Genomic DNA, 18,068 nt, shown 5'->3' on the forward strand with positions numbered 1-18,068 from the left:
CTGCCAGGGGGATGTGCCTGGTGTCCCCCAGCTCAGGGCAGAGGAGCTGCAAGGATGGTGCCAGAGCCTGGCAAGGGGTGCTGGAGCAGCGAGGGCACCTGCAAGAGGGGTGCAGACACTGCTGGGAGCACTGGCACTGCCCACAGCACTGGCACTGCCTGGAGCATTGGCATTCCAGGAGCGCTGGCACAGCTGGGGGCACTGGCACTGCAGGAACAATGGCAGTGCAGGAACAGTGGCACCCCGGAGCGCTGGCACTGCAGGAACAGTGGCACTGCCACGACTGATGACACCCCAGAGCTCTGGCACTGCAGGAGCACTGGCACCGCAGGAGCACTGGCACTGCAGGAGCACTGGCACTGCAGAACCGATGGCACCCCGGAGCGCTGGTAGCCCAGAGCACTGGCACTGCCAGTACCGATGGCACTGCAGGACCGATGGCACTGCAGGACCGATGGCAGCCCGGGGCACTCGCCGGGCGCGGGCCCGCGGGCCAGGCCGTTCTGGCTGGGCTGGCCGTGCCGGTGACTCACAGCCGCTGTCTGTGGCTGGCCGTGACTCAGCTCTCCCCTCGGCGCTCTCCAGAGCTGCAGTGACACCCCGGCTGCTCGCCGGGAGGGCGGGTTTGTGTCCCCGCGCAGGGTCACCCACCCGCGGGGCAGCAGCGGCACAGCCGGGCTGCGGACACTGGCCGGAGCCTCCTGCCAGCTGGCCACGGCTCAAAGGCCAAAGGTGGAGCGGGGCACGGTTAAAATGCCATTAAATGAAAACGGGTGCAGACGCTGCTGAGCCTGGGCTTGTGCCTCTGTGAGCGTGGCACGGGCAAGGGAAAGCCCCGGCCGTCCCTCCCCAGCTCAGGTGTGCAGCTGGGTCTGCGCTGCTCGGGTGAGGAACAGCAAGCAGCACCCTGGAGACACTGCTGGAGTGTCCTTGAGGCTTTGCAGTGGAGAATGCACTGCCACCTTCACTGAGCACCACCAGCCTCACAAAAAGGTCCATGTGGGCTCTCCCAGCTCTTTTCTTGGAGCTCCTGACTGTAAAGGTTGACACTTTTGCCTTGGCCTTTTGGCTGGCTCCTTCCCTCTCCCCAGAGACACCTCCTGAGCCACTCTTCAGCCATGCAGGGAAATGCTGATGGATGTGCTGGGCTTTCCTGCTCTCTCTCCTGGACACTGCTCTGACCCCTTTGGGGAGGAAATACCTTTTCCCTGCCACTTTCTCCATCACAGCTCTCCTCTTCCTCATATCACAGTCATTTTGCACCCTTCCTACACATGCCTGAGTTTCTCTGGCCATGGATGCTGTGTTCTCTGGATGGGATCTCACTGGGCATCTCAGGCAGGCTCCCTGCAGGGCAGAAAATGTGGCCTTGGAGAGAGCCACTTTGAATGCAAAACAAAGCAGGGATTTTTACTGTGTACCCCCAAAATGCTGCGGTGCTGCTTTCCCGCAGTGCCTGTGGCTGCAAGCGAGCATGCAGAGCACTAATGCCCCAGAGACTCCTCCAGGGAGCTGCTATCCCAACAGACCAACTCCATGGGAGTCCCACTGAGGAATACTGAATAAGAATGGGATTTTTGACACTGCACAGCCTCTTCCTGCTAATATTCCCACAGGAGTTGGTGTAGGTCACTGCACTTAAAAGAGAAATGCTGCTGGTGTATCTGCCAGTGGGTGTGCAACACAATGGATGTTCAGCACGCAGCCACAGAGTAGGGTGATGGTCCCATCCCAGGAGCTTCCCATCCAAATCAACCAGCAGGTGCAGCCTGTGGACAGAGGGAGCAGGAAACAGCCAGGATTTGGTCCTGATCAGCACATGCAACCTGAGAGCAACCGTCCCCATCTCCATGGCTTGAAGATTGTGAGAAAGAATGATTGATTGAAAGGCAATGCTGGGAAAAGGTCTGAAGAACAACAGGATCGGTTTGTGACTCTGTGCAGGGGTGTTCTCCAGAAAAAAGGGAACAAAAAGTCCAGAAAGTATTTCCATCAGAGCCTCAGCAGGAGGCCTTGAATGGGTGGCTCTGTCCTGAAGCAGCCTGGACACAAAAATAAGACTTCCCACCACCATGTGCAATGACAAAAGCTCTGAAGTCCCCAGGCCAAGGAACACGGTGCCCCAGCTCCTCCAGGGGCCCAGCTCTCTGTCTGCTGGCCACACAGCAGGCAGCCCTTGCATGCTGGGGAGTGCCCTTGGCTGGTGATGCCTTAGGGGACCTCTCCTCAAATTTCCAGCTCTCCCACAATGTCGGTCTGAGGCCTTTTGGGATGTGATGTTTGGGAAACAGCTTTCAGACTGATGCCTTGTCTTTGCCCTGTGTTATCTCCTGTTTACAGGCCAGAGGCTGTTCATTGCTTCATGCTCCTCTGTCCCTCATTTCCACTTTTTATGATTTATTACTCCATTTTCATTTGATTTAGCCTATATTTGCTGCTGGAAGGCTGGTCATAGAGTTCAGTGCCTTCTTAACCTTTTCAGCGCAGCTTCCTCTGTAATTAAGACTGTCCCTTAATGTTGAGGTTAATGCATCCTTAGAGGATGAGCTGACAACTGTCTGTCACATCAGCACATGGCAAGGTTCTGTCCCTCAGCCCAAGCAAGGTGTTTTCCAGGTGTCTTCCATGAGGTTCCCAGACATCTACCAGCCCCACAGGAGTTACTCTTCCTCTGAATGTCCAGGAAGCCCAGACGAATGCCCCAACATACCCAGTCCCAACAAATCCAACTGATTCTGGTGATCAGAAATAGGACCTAGGTTGGGAGGGGTGTTTAAGATGCATACCAGAAAAAGGTCCTTCCCCCAGAGGGTGCTGGGCACTGCCCAGGCTCCCCAGGGAATGGGCACGGCCCCGAGGCTGCCAGAGCTCCAGGAGCGTTTGGACAGCGCTGCCAGGGATGCCCAGGGTGGGGTTGTTGGGGCGTCTGTGCAGGGCCAGGGTGGGACTGGATGATCCCTGTGAGACTCTTGCCACTCAGGTTGTGTCTCATGCCATGGATGCCACTTCAGACCCAGGTTACTGTCTGCACAGGGGTTTAGCCTTCGGTTGGGAACCCTCTTAAATCCCATCTGTGCATGGGGTTACTAACTTTTTCTTGTTCTTCTTGCAGTAAATATGAAAATTCCCATTCCCTGTAATGGCACCAGGACATTTGGCCTGAACAGATTGGCTGTGTCTGTGCAATGCCGCAGCACTTGGAGCTCTTCACTGGTCAGTTCCAAAAAGTCTTTAGGAAAAAACATTCACCTTCTGTATATTCTGCCACTGAAGGCTGTTCCTGCTGCTGTGAAGGTCTGCAAAAAAAGGAGCCAACAAAGTTCCAGGCAACAGAGTGTTGTGAAGGGGATTTTTTGCTAATGAGAGAGCAGAAGGAACATCAGCGAGGCTGGAAGGCATGAAATGGAAAAGTGATGAAAACAGTCTGCTGAGACCTGGCCATGCTCACTCCATTCCCTGCCACGGGTTATTGCAGGAGGGCATACTCAGCAGAACCCCCCTAAAATAAGGCTGACCTGGACATGGGGAGGTGCAGGAGTGCTGCAGGACTTCTACTGCCAACAGCAAATTGTACAACTTTCTGATTCCTTCCCGAGTGCAAAATGCCTCGGGCTGAGGAGGAGGCACAGGAGAACAATTGACAGGGGAGTAAACCTGAGTGTGCCTCCAGATCTGAGCTTTCCTCAGTGGATTAAACCTTCAAATGCCTCTTAAAGCATCAGAATCCCCTGGCAGACACTCTCAGAGGCTGGGGTTTAGCTCTTGTGCTTGGTTCCTGCATCTTGTGGTTGGTTTAACTTGAGAACTTCTCCATGCTGGCTCCAAAGTGCTTGCTGGGAAAGCCAGGAACAGGATAAACACGCGTGCAAACACAGACTGAGCTGCCTAAACACTGCACCCTGAGAGAGAGCAAAGCTGGCACCTGGGGACCCCTGGGGACACCTGGGGTGTGGCACAGGGCCCAAGGCAGAAAGCAGAGACACACATGGTGCTTTAGGGAGCTGCTGAAGTGGGACCCTTGGATCCCATCCCTGGTATTTTCCACGAGCACTGCGCACGTCCCGGGCAGCGGAACCCCACAGGGCCGTGCTCAGCACCAGCCAGCCAGGCAGAGGGCCAGCCACTCCTGCCAACACATCCAGGTTTCCCCTCAGCCCAGCAGACTTGGGGGACAGTATAAACCAGCCCAGCTCAGGGCAGCCCTGCACTGAGGTACTGCAGGATTTAATCACAAAGGTGCGGCTCTTGACTCCTCCTTGTGATCCTGTCCGACCCTGATATGGTCTCTCATCCAAAAATTAAGTGCTTATATTTAGCAGCTTTAATATATCTTAAATCACAAGAAAGCCATGGGTGGATTCAAACAGATCCTTCCTAGAAAAATACCACTCATCATAGATCAGAATCAGAGAATCACAGAATGGTTTGGGTTAAAATGACCTAAAAGAACATCCAGTAACAATCCCCCTGTCATGAGGTGGCATTTAGGTAAAACCTTATAAAATGAAGGCCTTGTTGCCTTTGTAAAATTATGGCTCAGGCCTGTAACTTTGGCCAGAGAAGGACTGTGAGAAAAGTCCGTGAGAAGAAAAACAATTAGTTTTTACCCATGAGAATGTAGTAACAACAGAAGCAAGAAAGTTAAACAATAGAAGGAGAAAAACAGCAACACACGTGCACCTGTTATTTTTCTCCATGCTTGAGTGCTTATTCTGTAGGTAGCCAATGGCAGCATGTTGAAGTTAGTAATAGCCAAGGAGTCTGTTGTAGTAGTTTAGCAGCCAATGAATCTGTAACACACATGGTAACATACAAAAGGTGTGTGGAAGAGGCTGCTTTCTTTAATAAATGGCTTTTTGGCCCTTGAAAGAGGCACTGTCCCTGTGTGTTGTGACCACCCCAAGAGCAACAGTTGGACATTGGGGCTTGGAGCAGCCTGGGACAGTGGAAGGTGTCCCTGCCCATGGCAGGGGTGGAATGAGATGAGCTCTAAGGTCCCTTCCAACCCAAACCATCCCATGGTTCTATGATTCTATGAACTGTCAAAACCCAAAAGACATAAAAGTGCTGTAATGTTGATTCAGGATTTAGAAATGCCACTCAGGTCCTCTTAGCTTTACCCTCCTGGTGCCCCAATCCTCTGCTCTCCTCTATGGTCGCTACATCCCGGTGGGACCACAAGTGCCATGTCCAGTGCCACCAGCCAGCCCAGCTCTCTAGGAGGGGTTGGACACATGGGCAGCAGGGATGGGATGTGCTGTTGCTGTGGAATTTCGAATTATTTGTGTTTGTTCACCTAATACAGCCCAAAATTTTTAGTCAAACTGAAAATCTTGATGTAAAGGTTTGGTAATGTTGAACAATTTTAAAGCTGAAAGCCAACACTTGCTGTGAGGAAGAAGAGATTTTGCATGATTTCTTGTCCCCTTTATCCCAGCAGGGTCTGGGTCTGCTGTAGCAGGCTGTGAACTAACCCACTTCAGACTCGAGTCAGGGATTCACTTAAGAATGTGTAAAACTCACCAGTTCAGATCCTTCTGAGCTCTGGAAAAACATTCCAGCATATGGTCTTGAACACAGGCTTAAAATAAATCCCATGGGAATGCTTGACCAGGCAGGAGCACTGCCATGGGCCATCAGCTCCCACCTGGGAGTTCTGCAAATCCAGCCTTTATTGGGCAGTTTTTAATCCCAGCAGAGGCAGATACTGCAAATAAAACCAGGCAGCAGAACCTGACCCCCAGGGCCTGAGCTGGAGCCATGGGACTGGTGAGATGAGTTTTGCTGGGTGCTGTGTTGTACTTTTCTTCCTCCAAAGTGCCTGCTGGGTGCCCTGGAAAGAGTCATCATAACAGCACAGTGTAATGAAAAACCAGGGAAAACAACTCAATTGGTGCGTGCCCCCTGGGAAATCAAATCCCTGAGCCGGCCCTGCGGGATTTCTGCCAGGCAGCTCTTCAGGAAAACATCCTCAGGACAAAGGACTTGGAATAAACCCATGATTTTGCTGTGCACAGAACACGGAAATGATAAAGTCCTAAAAATGTCACAGATTCATGGAATCATTAAATTTGGAAAGGACCTCCAGGATCATTGAGCCCAACCATTCCCCCAGCACTGCCAAAACCTCCACTAAACCACGTCCCCAAGTCCACAGGTGCCTTTTGAACACTTCTGGGGATGGGGACTCCCCCACTGCCCAGGGCAGCTGTGCCAGTGCCTTTAGTGAAAAGATTTCCCCAATATCCGACCTAAACCTCCCCTGGCCCAGCCTGAGGCCGTTCCCTCTCCTCCTGTCCCTGTTCCCTGGCAGCAGAGCCCGACCCCCCCGGCTGCCCCCTCCTGTCAGGGACTTGTGCAGAGCCACAAGGTCCCCCCTGAGCCTCCTTTGCTCCAGGCTGAGCCCCTTTCCCAGCTCCCTCAGCCGCTCCTGGTGCTCCAGCCCCTTCCCCAGCTCTGTTCCCTTCCCTGGTGCAGAAAGCTGCAGTGGTTTTGCTGGCAGGGTGCTGGGTTTTGGAAGCAGTGAGGATACAGGAATGCTCAGGGCTTGTGCAGGGTGTGGAACATTGCCTGTGTCTGGCTGCACCAGCACCCACTTGGAGATGCCTCCAAAAGCCTCTGTGGCATCTCAGCAGAGAAGGACAAACTCACAGGCATAATGTTTTTGAGCATCTAAGTGGAATGTTGGAAAATGGAGACTTAGAAAATTCCTAACTCTAATCCGATAAGTGCTTTTAAAGAAGTGCCTTTAAAGAAACGTTGCTGCCTTGATCTCACGCAGTCAGAGAGAGTTCACCCAGTGAGATCTGCAGTGAGAGCTCTCCAGCCCTGACACTGGGAGCAAACTCCACTTCAGTTTGAACAGAACTTCATTATTGACTCTCTTTATTCCAGCTATTATTATTTTTCCTGACTCCGTGGTTATTATCACCTCTCCAGAGCCTGAAAACAGCCTGTGTTTTCCCCCTGCTGCTGTGCTGCCTCCTGCCAGAACAGCTTGCACTGTTCTTTTCCCTCCTGCTCTCCTGGAGGATCTCGCTGCTTCCTTTACAGTCCTGCTGTGTGACACCTTTTCCAGAGGGATGCAAACCTATTCCTGGCTAACAGGTGCTGCAGAGTTGCCCAAAACACCCTCATTGCCCACCTAACCCTCCATTTTAATGGTTTCCAAGTTAGCTGCCATTAAATAACTGGGGCTTTGCTTGGATTTTTAACGTATTTCAGAGTGTGCTTGACCCTGTGTGATGGCTTAGTGGAGAAGGATCACAGTTTTGACTTCATGTATCACAGAATCACAGAACAGCCTGAGCTGGAAGGGACCCACGGGGATCATCCAGTCCCACCCTGGCCCTGCACAGACACCCCAACAACCCCACCCTGGGCATCCCTGGCAGCGCTGTCCCAACACTCCTGGAGCTCTGGCAGCCTCGGGGCCGTGCCCATTCCCTGGGGAGCCTGGGCAGTGCCCAGCACCCTCTGGGGAAGAACCTTTCCCTGATCTCCAGCCTGACCCTGCCCTGGCACAGCTCCAGCCGCTCCCTGGGTCCTGTCCCTGGCACAGGGAGCAGAGATCAGAGCTGCCCCTCGGGAGGAGCTGCAGCCCCAGTGAGCTCTGCGCTCCATCTCCTCCTCTCCAGGCTTCTCCAGGCTGAATGGTACTTTTCCTTTAAAATACCAAAGTGAGATTTCCCTTGATATTCAGAGCTGGGAGAGCAGGAACAGCCTCTGTGAGTGTGATGGGATGAGAAGGCCTCGCAACTGCCTCTAATGGGACCTGGTTTTAGTCTGGCAGGAAGCCCTGACGCTGGAACTGTCCCTGGCATTTTACCTTGCTGATGCCATGGGATTTGCAGCCTTTTCATACACTTTGTGACATCCTGCTGGTTTGTACCTGGTGTTCAGTGAGTGGGAATTATGCCTTCTGTCATTTCCTACCATCTCCACAAGTTCCCTGTGCATGGATTTAGGAAAAATGGGGTTCACATCTTGCCAGATGGGAAACACAGACCAAGTGTGGTGCAGAGAGTCATGGAATCATTTAGGTTGGAAAATCCCTCTTAAGATCATCAAGTCCAACCATTACTCCAGTGCTGCCAATGCCACCACTGACCCGTGTCCCCAAGTGCCACATTCGTGTGCCTTTTAAACCTTTCCAGGCATGGGGACTCCAGCACTGCCCCGGGCAGCTGTGCCAGTGCCTGACCATCCATTTGAGGAAGATACACCAATATCCAATCTAAACCTGTCCTGGTGCAACTTGAGGCTGTTTCCTTTGGTCCTGCCCCTTGTTCCCTGATCCCAAGGAGAGCAGTGAGGAACATGCAGGTTTCTTGTGCTGTCACATCTCAGTCCCATATTGAAACATCTCCCTCCTCCTGCTGAATAGGAGTGAGCTGGGGAAGGCTCTCTCCTCAGCACTGCCCACTGGGCACCAGCAGATTTTCATTTTGAATAAAAAAACCAGCAGAATTTTGTCTTAAGATTGGCAGTTGGCACTCCATGGATGGTTTAGCTGCATCCTGGATGTCTGAAGTGCTGTGCTTTCCTATTTCCCTTGGCACAGCACAGCCTGTTAGATGGGCTTTGTTAGATGGGATTTGTTAGATGGGCTTTAAATGGAATTGCTGCTTGCTGGAATGAGCAGCCATGAGCAGCTTCTCCCTGGCTGTCAGACAGGCTGTCAGGACAAGGTGGGTGACTGACATAAAGAAATGGGGACATGGGCAGAAGGGTTATGGGAGAGATTATTAAAGATGATGGAGCCCATGGGTCTCATTCTTGGATGCAAACAGGGTGTTTCCTAATGGGCAGAGGTCCATGGAGGAGAGTCATGATTTAACCCCAGCCAGCAATGAAACAACACGGAGCTGGCTCACACACTTCCCCTCCCTCGGTGGGAGAGAAGAACCAGAAAGAAAAGATAAACTTTGTAGGTTAAGACCAGTTTAAGGATTAAAACAAAATAAAACATAACAAAAGTATTAATAGTGAGGATAATGCAATGAAAATGAAGGAGGGAAAGAGAGGAATAAAGCCCAGGTCAGACAAGTGATGCAGTTGCTCCCTACCTGTGAGTGATGCCCAGCCTGTCCCCAGCAGTTGGCTCCCAGCCAACCCCCCGGTTTCCACACTGGGCACGCCATTCCAGGGTCTGGAATATCCCTCTGGCCAGTTTGGATCAGCTGTCCTGGCTGTGATCCCTCCCAGTCCTTGTCACCTCCTGGCTGGCAGAGCATGGGAAATGGAGAAGTCCTTGACTCAGGGAGAGCATTTCCCAGCAACAACCAAAGCACCAGTGTGTTATCAACACTGTTCTCATCCTAAATCCAAAACACAGCCCTGGACCAGCTATGGGAAGAAATTTAACTCTATCCCAGCCGAACCCAGGACACGGAGCCCGTGCCTCGGCTGGGGGCCCTGCATCCAACTGTTCCTTCCCAGGCGGAAGCGAGGAGGGTTTCACAGGCACCTCCTCGTCCTCCCCTGGCAGCAGGATCGCAGCCTGGCAGAAGGAGCCACCTGTCCCCGCCGAGCCGTGGGCCACCGGCCACTCCAGCCCATCTGCTCCCCGCGCCGGGCGGGAGGCGGCCGGGGCTGCGCCAGCGCTGAAGGACAGACGGGTTTGTCCCCGTGGGCTCTGTGCTGTGGCACGGTGCCACTGTGCCCCTGGCAAGTCCTCTGTGCTCCTCCCCGCCTGATGCCAGCCCCGGCTCGGGCACGGGCTGGCCGCCAGCTCGGCACAGGTACAGAGACAGGGACATCCACCCCCGGCCCGGACAAGGCACGTGGTGTCCGGCTGAGCCCCGCCGCCCTGAGCCTCCCCAGGCACCAGCTGCTCTGCTCACACAGAGCTGAGCTCAAGCCTCAGCTTTGGAAAATTCCGTGTGGGAAATGGGACCAAATCACAGGGTTTCTGTGCCTCAGTTCCGTTCTGGCTGGGGAAGAAAATATCTCCCTGTTTTCTTCACAGCATGAGCATCTCGAGTGGAAGGTGTCCCATGGCAGGGGTTGGAATGAGATGAGTTTTAAGGTCCCTTCCCACCCAAACCATTCTTGGATTCCATGACCTTCAGGCAGCTGCTTGCACCAAGGTTGGCTGCCCATGGATGAGGCTCCAGACTGCTCCAAAAACCTTGCAGCCAGGAAAAACATATATAAAGGCTTTCTCTTCAGCCTTGTGGTAAACTCACATTGTTTCTACTCCCCTTTTGGGGCACCTGCCATCCAGTGTCACCGGAGCTTTGCTCCTGGGCACTGAAGAAGATGTCACATGGTGCCGTGATGCTTTGCAAGAAGGATAACCTGTTCATTTAAGATGTGCTCTGATGTCATGGTGACAAACAATGTTAATAAATTCTGGGCTGATGCAGGAGATACCCTGAGCTGGGAGCACAGCTGGCCTTTTCCAGGGTTCTGGAGTGGTCTCTGAACTCAGCCTGCATGTGGTGACACAGGGAGATAGCTCTGGGGAGGGATCAGCACTGCTTGAGAAACTTCAGTGGGAGCGAATGAGAGCCTGGGGATAGTTTTGGGTCACAACATTTGGAACACGGACCAGGGGAGCAGAGATGCAGGCACGGAGATTCTTGGAATGGTTTGGGTTGGAAGACCTTAAATTAATCTCATTCCAACCCCCTGCCATGGGCAGGGACACCTTCCACTGTCCCAGGCTGCTCCAAGCCCCAATGTCCAACCTGGCCTTGGACACTGCCAGGGATCCAGGGGCAGCCACAGCTGCTCTGGGCACCCTGTGCCAGGGCCTGCCCACCCTCCCAGGGAACAATTCCTTCCCAATATCCCATCCAGCTCTGCCCTCTGGCAGTGAGAAGCCATTCCCCTTGGCCTGTCAAGCTTTGGCCTTTGAACACCAGCAGTATCCCTGCTGCACTGAGCCCCCATCTCTCTGTGGTGTGTTTTATGCTACACAATTTGCAAAATCCTTCTGAACCTTATTGCCCTCAATCCATGTAAAACCCCAGGGGAAGATGATATAAACCCAAAGCAGGGCTCAAGCAAGCAGCAGTGAGAGGAGCTGAACCTCTGATGAAGGTGTGACCTGGTGATCTCATCTTGGAGATGAGCAGTGGCCTCACCCCTCGCTCCCCCCACAGCTCCCACTCACCCCCAGGTGTCCCCTCCACTCCTGCAGCAGTGACAGGGACCTTATCTGTCACTGGGAGCTGGAGCACCACCAAATGCTGCAGCTCTGTCTGCTGGGGGGGACTCCAAATTTAAGATAGGGCCACATTTGAGAGACAGCTCTGAGAGTTGTTCAGAGCTCCTGGGAGGAGCTGGAGGTGGCTGGGACAGCCCTGCTGCAGGGACACAGGGCGGCTGCAAGGATATTTCTGTGACAGTAAGTCCTGTATGCACGCAGAGCATCAGAAACTGCATTTATTTGGAAAAATATTCCGTAATTGTCCTTTTGGAGCTTCCTAAACCAAGATTAGAGCAACCCCTTGGGAGGGAGTGCTGGGTTGGATGGTCTGTTGGTCACTTCCATATTCCCAAAAGTCTGCTCCCAATGCCCAACCTGTGCCTGGCATCCTGTCCCTTGTCCCTGCCCTGGGAAGACAGTTTTCCATGCACAGATAGGGAAAAAAGCTGTTAACATTTCCATTTGTGTCCCTGCACAACAAATAACTATCAGAGGAGTAAATAAATTAGTTGATTAGCCAGGAATTCAGCCCAGCTGTCTCAGAGTTACTCATTATTTTGCTGGCAGCTTTGGAGTGGAACCAAGTAGCCAGGCTTGGCCATTCCCACACCTCCCTGGGCACGTGGACTTGTTTTTGAAGTGCAGCGAATGGTGATTTTTGGTAGGGATGGATGTCCCAGGCTGTGCCAGCTCCCCTGCTCCTGGCTGCATAAGGAGACCTGCACTGGTGCTGTGAGCTCTCCTGGACTCTGCTTGTGCCTGGGAGAGCTTTGCTCCTCTTTCCTGGGAGTTTCCAGACCCAGCTGACACCTGGAGAGGCAGCAAAACTAAATGTGGTTTTGGGCCTGTGTGGGCTTGTGTAGGAAGGTGAAAGGCTTGTTTGTTAGGGGCCCAGGTGCAGCACAGACACACAGTTGTGCAGGGCTTGGGTCACAGCTGGTCCCTGGCACCTCCGCTCGCCTGGAGAGGGAACGCGGCACAGCCCCGGCCGATGGAATGTGTGTCACCCCAGGTGCATGCCCCAGCCCAAAATCCTGTCCTCTGGGACAGGTCCTGCCCTGCCACACCAGCCATGGCAGTGGGAGAGCACAGTGGGCAGAGCAGGGGCTGTCCCCTGTCACAGGGAGACCTGCAGGCACCTGCTCTGCCACCGGCCACCTCAGCCCCATGTGACGTGGTGGCTCCGTTCCTCCATCAGCCCTGGTGGCATCCTGAAGCTGCCAAGAAAAACAGTCCCTCTGCAGCTGTCCCTCTGTCACTGCTCCTCTGAAGGGCTCAAGGCTTCAGTCTCCACAAAAGGAGTGGGAACAGGGGTCCCCATGGTCCCGGGGAGGACTGGGGATGCGGTGCCCTGAGGAGACCGGGGCTCCGGCGGGAGCTCCATCCTCTGCAGCCAAACCCAGGTGGTGGGAGCAGCCCCACGTGTCAGCCAAGATAAGAAATGAATGTCAGGTTTATTTTAGGGATGCATATTTTTATTTTTATGTTTCCCTTTTGCAACTGTTCCCAATCTGGCAGCAACAATTCTTAACCCTTCCCTTTGATGCCACAAAACCTGCGCCTTTCCCTGGAATCCTGTTTAGCATTGAAAGGGGATTCGGGTGGATCTGTCAGAAACAGGGCCCAGGGCTGTCACAGCAGCTGAATACATTGCTGGGATGGGTTGTTGTGTGCAGAAAGCCTTGGGGAGGCTGTCTCTGGAGGCGAGTGTCCCTAGGCTAGGGAATGTTCTCCCTACACTGGAGGAGCAGCCCCTGACGAGGGCTGTTGGTGCAATGCAGGGGGCAGGTGACATCGAGGCCTGACTTTGGGAAGCAGGTGCCTTGCACAGCCTCTAAGCCATCTTTCCTCCCTCAAGAACTCCTGCCAGGGGCACGGAGATCTCTGGAGGGTGCAGGTCTCCGGGCAGTGGCTGCAGCTCCAGGCAGAGCAGATGAAAACTGGTGTTTGAGTGAGCTTGACAGGTTTATTAATTTTTGCTTTGGTTCCCCTGGGAAGGGTGAAGAGTGTCTGTTAGCCCCAGATGGTGGTAAGGCAGCCACAGCACTGCCTGCCCAGGGCACTTCCCTGCTCCCGGAGACAGATGGATCCGGCCGTGCACCCACAGCTCCTGTGCCAACACCTCAGCACTGGCTTTGGACAGCACAGCACCCGAATGAGCCACTTTCCCCCAAAGCAGGGCTGGGGCAGGACAGCTGGCCTTTGGCTTTGCCATGATCCAGGGCTGAGGCACCTGGAGCAGAGGGTGCCTGCCGGGCACTGCACCCCAGGAACAGAGCCACGGTGTGCAGGCTGCGGGGGTGCCCAGGTGGGATGTGCAGGTGGGATGCTGGAGTGGGGTGCCTGGGTGGGAGGTCCTCTGGAGCCTCTCCAGCTCGCACAAGGAAGGGAACAGCTACGGCCAGGCAGCTCCCACACACCTGCAATGCCACCAGTGGCACCAGATGCCACTTGAGGAGGAGGAGGGTGAGATGGTGTTTGCCAGCAAACACAGAGCCACTGGCTCCATCCTGCACTGCCCAAGGAGCAGCAACATGGGGTGGTTCCAGCTTATGGCAAATTCTGGATCCCCAGGTGCTCTGTGAGTGCAGACTGACCACGTGGCTCCTTTCATCTTCTTCCTTCCAAGTTCTTTGCTGAGCTGGGTGTAACTTTCCCTGCCCTCTCTCCTTGCAGCCAAAACCCCCGCTCAGTGCTGTTTAAGGGGCTGAATTTGCCCAGGACTTGCTCTCACCCAGCGCGTGCAGCAGCTGCAGTCCCGTGGGGGAACTGCCAGAGTCCCTCCACGTAGATAAACCCTCGGAGGCAGCAGCAGGGGTGGTGTGGCTGTGCCTCTCATGGCAGAACTCAAATGCCTTAAAGCTTTTAACAGAAACAACCCAAAATGTCAGCCGGTGCAGGACTGGGCAGTGTTGGCATTCCAGCTCATCCAGGCTGTCTCTGGGATGGGCTCCATTTCTCCAGGTCCTGCTGAGAGCCACCTTGAGGGAGCTCACTGGGAGCAGGAGAGAGGTGATTTGGCTCTGGAGAACTGGATTTCAAGATCAAAGAAGGCTGAGATGTAACAGGGTCTGACGCCAAACATTTTGGGCTGGCTCCAAGGCTTTCCTCGGGTGCACCTGGGCAACCATCCCATCATCCTTTGTAGATGGGTTTGCTTCAGAATGGGGAGGAAGAAGGGCTGAGCACTTGAAAAGTGAGATAAGTTTGGGTAGGATTAGGAGCAGCACTCCTGGTGCTGGTAATGGGCAAGGTGAGAGCAGAGGAGCTTGCAGGCAGCCACAAATGTGTTTGCTGAAGTTTTATAGCAAGGAGAATGACATAAAAATAATAATAATAAAACTGAGCTGGCACCTCAAACCCTCAATACATGAACATAGCACTGAGCATCCCCCACACCACACACTCACCACTGAGCCCCTGTGACTGGAAACCCCTGGTTTGCTGACCCTGAGAGGCTGAGACCACAAACTACAATTATTTAAACACCTCAAAACAACGACCAGGCTCACAAAGAACAACCTGGGCTCAATGTCTGCTAAACTTATCACCTGCCACAGAGCGGCGGCCTGTGACACTGTCCCAAAAAAAGTAAAGCTTTGGTCAGGTCTGAGGCTGAAAGTGTCTCCAAGCCTTCCAAACTCTGTGGGTATTTGAGCCTGGATTTGTAGGACTGGACCTCCAAGCCCTGGTCCCCCAGTACCCCACTGTCCTGAGAGTGGTGGCTCTGGCCACACATGCTGTGACAATCAGGAGCTCCCGGGGCTGCGGAGCACGATATAATTGTGGAGAGAAAACCGTCGGGATCAGAGCTGCGGGCAGGGAGGGCTGCGTGTGACCGGGCACAACGCGGGAGCGCCGCGGGCGCTCGGCACAAGCTCAGCTTTGCTCCCCGTGCCCCGCTCGTGGCTCTCGGCTCCATTCACGGGCTGTGCTGGGCACGGACAGGCTCCAGCTGCCGAGCGGCTGGAGCGGGGCTGCTCCCTGCAGCTCTGGGCACGGCCCCGGGAGCGCGGGGGGCTGGTGTCCGGGGGTTGGTTTTGGGGGGCCCATCTGGGTGCGGGGCCGGCCGGGGCAGGGCAGGGCAGCAGCCCGGCTCTGCCGCAGCTTCCGCGGCCGGGCACGGGAGCTGCCAGAGAGGGATCCCAGTGCCCAGATCTCACACTTTTTTTTTAGGGTAATGAGTTCAAAGCTAAATTCAAAGAATGGGAGCATGGACTTCTTTTCAAAAAAAAAAAAAAAAAGTAGTAAAAGTGTTTTTGCTCCTTTTGGATGAACCTCCACAACAGCATTGCTGTCAGACTCCCACAGCCGGGGGATGCTGCTGCGAGCTCACAGCACGAGCACCCCACCCCTGGGCACCCCAGGCACTCGGACCCCGGGACACCACCGGGCTGGGTCACCCGCAAGGGCACGGGGAGAGCGCGAGTTCCTCCTCCACGAACAGCAAACCCTCAAGAGCCGCCGCCCGCTCGAGGCTGAGCCCCTCCATTCCCCTCTTCCCCCCTGCCGCTACCAAGATCCGCTGCACCCCCGGCAGGCTCAGCTCCCGACCTGCCCTGGTCGCCGTCGCTGTCCCCGGGGGCTCCGTGCCAGGCCGGCCCTGCTCACGCATCGCTGTTTGCTGCGTCCCGCACCCCCACACCCATCCTGCCACGCAGCTCCCCGGCTGCTCCCCGCACCCAGCCAATTTCCTTCTAAACTCCTTCTGTCCTGCGCCACGCGGCTCCTCGCCACAGGGAAAACCGCGAGAGGACAGAAGTGACGCTGGACCCTTCCAACACCCAGCAGGGGTTGCCGGGCTGCCTCGGTTTCCCCGGCACCGGGGCTCGCTGCGGCTCCCCGGCGGCGCACGGCAGGGACAGGCAGGGGGTCCCTGTCTGGTGACTTGCTCCTTGGCCACCCTCCGGGCTCTTTCCATGCTGGTCCCAGGCAGGCAGGCAGGATGGAGCCTCTCGCGTGGCTGGGCTGCCCCTACCCCATGCCGGGAGCGGGGATGGCCGGACGCTGGCGCGGGCGGGGTGGACAATGACGGCAAGCTGACCTCGGGCACGGTCCGGACCTCCTCGGATGCGACAAAGCCGGTGCTGTCACCCCTCTGCTCGCGGAGGGGGGTGTATGAGCAGGGGGCTCCGGGCGGAGCTGAGCCTGTGCCCCCAGCCCGGGTCATAGGGCGCCCTGCTCTAGGGCCACGGGCTCCTGGCGCTGCCGCTTGCGCTGCCGCTCCCGCTTGGCCCGCCAGCACACATAGGCAGCCACCAGCAGGCCCACCCCGAAGATCAAGGTGGCCACCGAGACCACCTTAGCGATGTCCATTTGGGGGCCATTGATGGTGAAGGTGATGCACGTCGCTGCGACTCCGATGACCACGGAGACGATGCCGAAGGGGAAGATGCAGCGGTACCAGGATTTCTCGGTCCCGCCCGTGGCCAGGGCCAGTTTGTTGAGTGTAGCCGTGGAATCGGTGGCTGTGGCCAGCGGCAGCCCTGGTTTTCCTCCCTGCAGGCAAGTGAGTGAGTTGGACTTGCAGCCCATCATGTTGGCAAGAAAACCCAGGAAGGAGCAGCACAAGGCGCGCGTTAGACGGATGAGAGTCGCTGTGGCGGTGATGGAGGGAAGATTCCGGATCCTACATGGTCACTTTGTCCGGCGGCTCAAGGTACAGACGGGCCGGGATCTTGTCTGCCGCTGCTCTCACTCGCAGCTTTGGCTCCCGGCTCCTTTGCTGCCAGACTGAGCGAGGGCTGGAGGAGGACTGGAGCGAGGATTGGCGGTGGCAGCGGTGATCTCATGACGGGGGGAGGACCGGCTCGGCCTCGCCGCCTGTTAACTGTTTCGGGCTGTGAGGCGGCAGCTGCCTGCAGCCCCGCTGGGATCGCTCCTGGGATGTGTTGTTCCAACTCGCATCTGTTTTCGCCAGCCCGGACCCTGGCCAGGCGGCGCTGGGGCAGGGACTGTCCCGACTGCCCACTGCCCCCAGGGCCACAATGCTGCAGCCGCAGGGGCAGGGAAATCCCAAGGGAACGGGCAGCGGGACTTCCAGCCACTTCTCTGAGCCCCTTTACCGCCCATCGCCTCCTTCCAAGTTGCTTTTTCTCCCGGTGCCCCCCTCTCCAGCTTTGTCCCCTGGCACAGGGCTTGGGGTGGCCTCACTGGGAACCCATGGACTGGTGATGCTGCAGGGGTCAGGACGCTGAAAGGCAGCTGGGAGCAGGAGGGGATCAGCAGAGCCACAGGAGGCTCTCCCGGGAAGGAGGGCTGGGCTGTGGGAACTGGCACCGTACTCACCAGGGCCCCCGGGCACTGCCTCCTTTCCCTGCAGCGCCCACATCCTGACTTTCAAGATTAGCCATTTTTAAACAGCAATGTTGAGCACAGGTAGGTGGTGTTGGCTCTGCACTGCTCCAGCACAGAATCACACATGTGCAGCATGTGGCAGGGCACAGGGATGCCACCCAGGGCTCCTGGGCAGGGGGGAGGGAGACACAAACAGCCTGGAGAAGGTTAAATACAAAATCCTCCTATCCAGCTCTGAACATCAGCAGAGACTTATTTGTGAGGGCAAAAGCTTTTCCTGCCATCTTTACCATGAGTGGATCAGAGAGACACCGAGACTGGAGATGGCACAAGCAGTTCCCATCTCCTCTGGCTTTTCCTGAACTGTTTTATTTTTATAATTGGTTCTCCTGAAGGAGAGAGGAAAGGAATGAGGTATTGCAGTAAACCTGAAGACCTGGAGCCTTTGCCAGGTCAGAGCTTCCCCGGAGCCGATGGGGCCCAGCTGTGTTTCTGCATCAACTGGGAAGAAGCCAAAAACAAGGGAGAAAATCCACACTGCAGGAGAAGCAGAGCTGGGCAGCAAGAGGGAGGCTGAGTCTCAGTGGAAGCTGAGATGGAGAATCAGAGGAGC

The 18,068-nt window shown here is 55.5% G+C and overlaps 1 protein-coding gene across 1 annotated transcript; it reads right to left on the reverse strand.

Moving 5' to 3' along the window:
• Positions 1 to 12,697: 12,697 nt before the first annotated feature.
• On the reverse strand, positions 12,698 to 16,877 carry LOC309579167 (transmembrane protein 100-like). The gene has a single exon (XM_082292278.1). The coding sequence runs from the start codon at positions 16,694 to 16,696 to the stop codon at positions 16,325 to 16,327; it is 372 nt and encodes a 123-aa protein (XP_082148404.1). The 5' UTR covers positions 16,697 to 16,877; the 3' UTR covers positions 12,698 to 16,324.
• Between the last annotated feature and the right edge of the window lie 1,191 nt (positions 16,878 to 18,068).

The sequence above is a fragment of the Coloeus monedula genome (genome assembly GCF_965178545.1).
Source record: "Coloeus monedula genome assembly, chromosome: 16".
Classification (NCBI taxonomy): domain Eukaryota; kingdom Metazoa; phylum Chordata; class Aves; order Passeriformes; family Corvidae; genus Coloeus; species Coloeus monedula.